Source organism: Microtus ochrogaster, unplaced genomic scaffold, assembly GCF_000317375.1.
Source record: "Microtus ochrogaster isolate Prairie Vole_2 unplaced genomic scaffold, MicOch1.0 UNK14, whole genome shotgun sequence".
NCBI classification, from domain to species: Eukaryota; Metazoa; Chordata; class Mammalia; order Rodentia; family Cricetidae; genus Microtus; species Microtus ochrogaster.
In genome coordinates this window covers 2,523,327-2,528,196 of record NW_004949112.1, presented here as the reverse complement: position 1 = coordinate 2,528,196, position 4,870 = coordinate 2,523,327, and the positions used below count along the sequence as shown (strand labels likewise).

At 51.9% G+C, this 4,870-nt stretch overlaps 1 protein-coding gene across 4 annotated transcripts in view; it reads left to right on the top strand.

The window, feature by feature from the left end:
* Vrk3 (VRK serine/threonine kinase 3) overlaps nucleotides 1-4,870 on the top strand; it is a 29,405-nt gene that overhangs the window by 15,488 nt on the left and 9,047 nt on the right. For all 4 annotated transcript variants that reach the window (XM_026789115.1, XM_005366855.3, XM_005366854.3 and 1 more), the window contains 4 exons: nucleotides 949-1,033; nucleotides 1,646-1,751; nucleotides 3,666-3,758; nucleotides 4,674-4,806. In XM_026789115.1, coding sequence (XP_026644916.1) covers nucleotides 949-1,033; nucleotides 1,646-1,751; nucleotides 3,666-3,758; nucleotides 4,674-4,806 — 417 coding nt within the window. The remainder of the gene's footprint in view (nucleotides 1-948; nucleotides 1,034-1,645; nucleotides 1,752-3,665; nucleotides 3,759-4,673; nucleotides 4,807-4,870) is intronic.

The following is a 4,870-nucleotide window of genomic DNA, read 5'->3' as shown; positions in this document are numbered from 1 at the left end:
TGTCAGCACACTGTGTGACAGTCACATCACAAATCTTAGGGACAAATGGTGATTGTCAGCACACTGTGTGACAGTCACATCACAAATCTTAGGGAAATTTTTAACTAAAAATTGGTTGCTTTCAAAACAAACATACACATGGTGCCTGGTGTCCTAGACTTTTCTGTTCTGTAGCCATGCTCCATGGGTTGACTGACTCTATCATGTGCTCAGAGGGCACTGCCTGCTCTGCCCCCCCTCCAGCTGCGCTCATGCCTGTGCTGCTGCTGCCGACACTGGCCTGCTGGGAAGTACTTACCCCGTAGGTCAGAGCTGACCTACCAGCTGCCATGGACCCCACCAGCCTGCACCTGGCCAGATCTCAATAGACCCAGCCCCTCTGCACTAGCCCAGGGGCCAGTGATGGTGTGGCTGGTTAGATTTCTGCTAATCTTATCAGCTTTGCATGTAAACTCAGAGATCACCCTGTCCGCCCTCCCTTCTTCCTTTTCTTTCTTTCATTATTTTGAAACTGGGTCTCATGTAGCCCTGGGTTTCTGGAACTTGGAATGCAGTCAAGGCTAACCTTGAACTCCTGATCGTCCTGCGTCCACCTCCTGATTTGTGGGATTCCGTGTACTCCAGCACGTTCCATTTATGCAGTACTGAGGATGGGACCCAGGACATTATATATGCTAGGGAGGCACTCTGCCAACTGAGCCTGTCAATGCTCATACCTGTTGCTCCTAACCTCTTCCCCTCGTGCCAGTGTTGTGCATGTTTGCCCAGCAGTTGCTGGCAGAGGTGGTTCACAGATGTGCCCACCCTGTCCCACCTCTTGTCACTGTCACCTGCAAGGACATCTACCATTGAGGACAAATGAAGAGCCCAGAGTCTGGCTAAGCAGGGCTTGTTCCTGTGAACCTGGCACCTGGCCGTGAGTCTGACCCAAGTCTCTACCTCATGCAGTGAACAAGTGGAAGAAGCGATGCTTGGTTCCGCTCCTGGCCATCCCCACCTGCGTTGGCTTTGGCATTCACCAGGACAAATACAGGTGAGTCGCCTCACTTGCTGGTGCCGCTCCTTGTCCCAGCCAGGGGCCCCTCTGCTGTATAAGTAGGCTTTCTCAGGGGGACATCTGTGCCCTTCTTCAGAATGGGGCTGTGGCTCATATGACCAGGGTAGATCCAGCTTTCCAAGTGATGAATTTTATTCAGCTTAACTAACAGAGCAGCAGGTAACCTCAGCATCTCTTCCAGCAAAGTCTCACCGCACGTAATTATTCCTTTCTTTTATTGGGCAGCAGAGCGGAAGGGAAAAAAGCAAAGTGGAACAGGCAGCAAAGAGAGTGAAGGCTCAGAGACCCAAGAGTAAGGGAGGGCGGCATACCTACGAGGCCCTGCTTGCTGAGAGCTGGGATGTGGGAGCTGGTGGAAGCAAATGGGATTCTTTCCAGTCTGGTCAAGGACTAAGGGGTAAAGAACCTCAGTCCCCATAGCTGCTCCAGGGCATTGTGAGAACTTACGGGGAAGAGGGACAGGGAGCTCAAAGGCAGAAACACAGAGCTATGGACTAGCACTGGTGGAGATGGGTGTCCTAACTCACCCTGTCCAATTCCTGTGGGATACCTTGTAGGGCTTGTAGCTCCCATGGTTCTGTCTTCTAGGTTCCTGGTGTTCCCCAGCCTGGGGAGGAGCCTTCAGTCAGCCCTGGATGACAACCCAAAGCATGTGCTATCAGAGAAATGTGTGCTGCAGGTGGCCTGCAGGCTGGTATGTACCTCAGAACCACTCCTCCTCCTCTTCAGATCCCAACTTCCCCATCAGACAGATTAACTCATCTTCATGGGTACACAGAGGCCAGAATACCAGTGGTCTGGTTGGGCGGGTAATGATATCCTGCAGGATCAGCCTGGAGGCCCAGCCTGGAACAAAAGGTGCAGGCCATGGAGCCTGGACTCCCAGGATGAATGGGAACGATTAGGATGCTGGGTGGAAGAATGGCGTTGGTATGTAGGAAAGAACTTTTCAGACTAAGGAGGCAGCTTGGGCCAAGGCTTGTGTCTTACTTACCTTTTTATTGCTGTGATAAGACACTGTGACCAAGGACCACTTCAGGAAGAAAGGTTTCTTTTGGGCTCATGGTGGCAGAGTGTTAGAGTCCATGTGGCAGAGTGGCAGGCGGAGGAGAAGCTGAGCGCGCAGCCCGACAGCCCTGAAGCAGCCTGCAAGGAGGCCCCAGAAGCACCTCCTCCAACACGGCTGCATCTGATTCTTCTCAGACAGTTCCGCCAACTAGGGACCACATACTCAGACACCCAGGACTGCTGGGGACGCCTCACTCTGACCAGCACAGCTTGTGCAGAGATGTTGCTCGCTCCCACACTCACTCATTCACCCCTCATGTACTCACTGAAGAGTCACCGGTTCCCAGCTTTCTCTGGCTGCGCTCCTGTCTTCCTGTCTTTATTCTCACAGTTAGGTAGACAGGGCTCTGGCAGACAGTTGGCTTTCAGAAACGACCCCTGCTTGCCAGGGAGTGGTGGTGCACACCTTTAATCCCAGCACCAGGGAGACAGAGGCAGGTGGATCTCTGAGTTCAAGGTAGTCTGGTCTACAGAGCAAGTTCCAGGACAGCTAGGGCTACACAGAGAAACTCTGTCTCGAAAAACAACAAAAAAGAAATGACCCCTGCTTAATGAAGAACGCGGAGCCAGATCACATAGCTGGAGAGATGTAAGCACCACGGGACTGATGTGCTCATTGGGTGAGGTGAATATCCTGGCATCATCTGTAGTGTGGGGGAGGTCAGTGCGTGCAGAGAGCCATTAAGTCCACCACACAGAGTTCGAATGCCAGGTGAGGAGAAAGGGTGCTGGGGGCAGTGGGAAAGAAAGCTAGACAGATGAGGCAGAAAGACCCACAGGCCATGTGGGGTTGAGTTGGAGCAAGGAAACTTGAAGCAGGATGAAGGCTCAAGTGAGGATGGGAATTGCAGAACATCGTAGCCAGGGGAAGGAGAGATTATAGAAGAACAAGTGGCCCCAGGGTCAAGTAGGGCTCTGGAGACAGAAGCAGAATGTGACTGACACCCAGATGGCTTCTCATGACTGTCAGAGTTCAGTGTAAAAGTCTGAGCTGGAGATACAGGTAGAGATTGCTGGAAAGGGACGCCGCTCAGCAGCAGAGCTACTACTAGAACCCCCAGTAAGGGGCTTAGCAGTTAGCCTCTTCACTCTTAGAAACACAAGCAGAGCTCTGGTGTTGAAGGTGCCAGTTACTTCTGCAGAGGGACTCTAAATCACAGGAGGTAGATGGAAAGCTAACTGCTGATTTTTTTTTTTCTGGATTTTTTTGAGACACAGTTTCTCTGAGTAACAGTCCTGATGTCCTGGAACTAGCTCTGTAGACCAGGCTGGCCTTAAACTCACAGAGATCTGCCTGCCTCTGCCTCCCGAGTGCTGGGATTAAAGGTTTGTACCACCATGCCTGGCTAACTGCTAAATTCTTTAGAAAGTCTAACTTGAGCCATGACCAGGCATGCTAACCCAGTGAACTGCCTCATGCTACGCTAGAACTTGGTAGGATCCCCCTTCAGTCCAGTCTGGTGTCCCTAGGTTGAGAGAGTTGCTCCTTTCCTGTTTGTCATGGCTCTGTCAGTCATGCCCCCTCGACATCTCCCTCCAGCTGGATGCTCTGGAGTTCATCCATGAAAATGAGTATGTTCACGGGAACCTGACGGCTGGGAATGTCTTTGTGAATCCCAGGGATCTAAGCCAGGTAAGAGCCACACCGCTCCAACAACATGCATGCACATGCGCACACATGCATCAACACCCCTTTCGTGCGGCTGGGGATGTAGCTCCACTGGTAGAGTACTTGCACAGTGTGCATAGAACCTTGGCTTCCATCTCTGAGACCAGATAAATCGAGCATGTTGTCACTCAACTGTCTTCCCAGAAGTTAGGGAGTAAATACAGGAGGATGGGGAGTTCAGTCACTCAAAGCCAGGTATAGTAGTGCATGCCTTTAATCCGAGCAGTTGGGAGGTAGAGGCAAGTTATCTCTGTAAATTCAAGGACAGCCTAGTCTATGTAATGAGTTCCAGTACAGCCAGGGCTATGTCGTGACTATCTCCAGTCAGTGTTACAATTTGGGAATGAAGCATCTTTCCAGAGGCTGGTGTGCTGGTGGTACTTTAGAGGCTGAGGTGGGTGGAGTGCTGGAAGTCCCGGCAAAGTCTCTTGCACAAAGCAACTTGGGTGTTAAGCTCAGTTCCCAGAGTTGGGTTTGTGAGTGCCTGCATCAAAGGGCTCTGACTCCACACTAGACTAGACTTATTTACTGATGGAGCCATACTTTGGAAATCAGGAGTGGGGCTCCAGGAGCATACCTTTCAAGGATAAATTTTGTCTTGTCCTTGCTTCCCCTCCATTGCTCTCCCTGATCCCCAGTCACCGTGAGGCGAGAATTCCCCACTACTTGGTCCACCATTGATGTTCATTCTCACCTGAGGTCCAAAGTAGGGATGCAGCTGAGTTTATGCCTAACCTTCTGCACCAATAGGCAGCCGCAACCTTCCCCTTCAGTGCTGTCAGGGCCATAGACAGCTGCTGACACAGGCATCTGTGCCCACAGAATCTACCACCAAGACTGCAGTCCTAACCTCAGGTCTGTGTGCCTCTTTGTCCACAGGTGACCCTGATGGGCTATGGCTTCACCTTCCGCTACTGCCCGGGTGGCAGACATGTGACCTACAAAGAAGGCAGCAGGAGCCCCCATGAGGGAGACCTGGAGTTCATTAGTGTGGACATTCACAAGGGATGCGGTGAGGGGGGGACCTGGGGTTCACTAGTGTGGACATTCACAAGGGATGCGGTGAGGGGACCTGG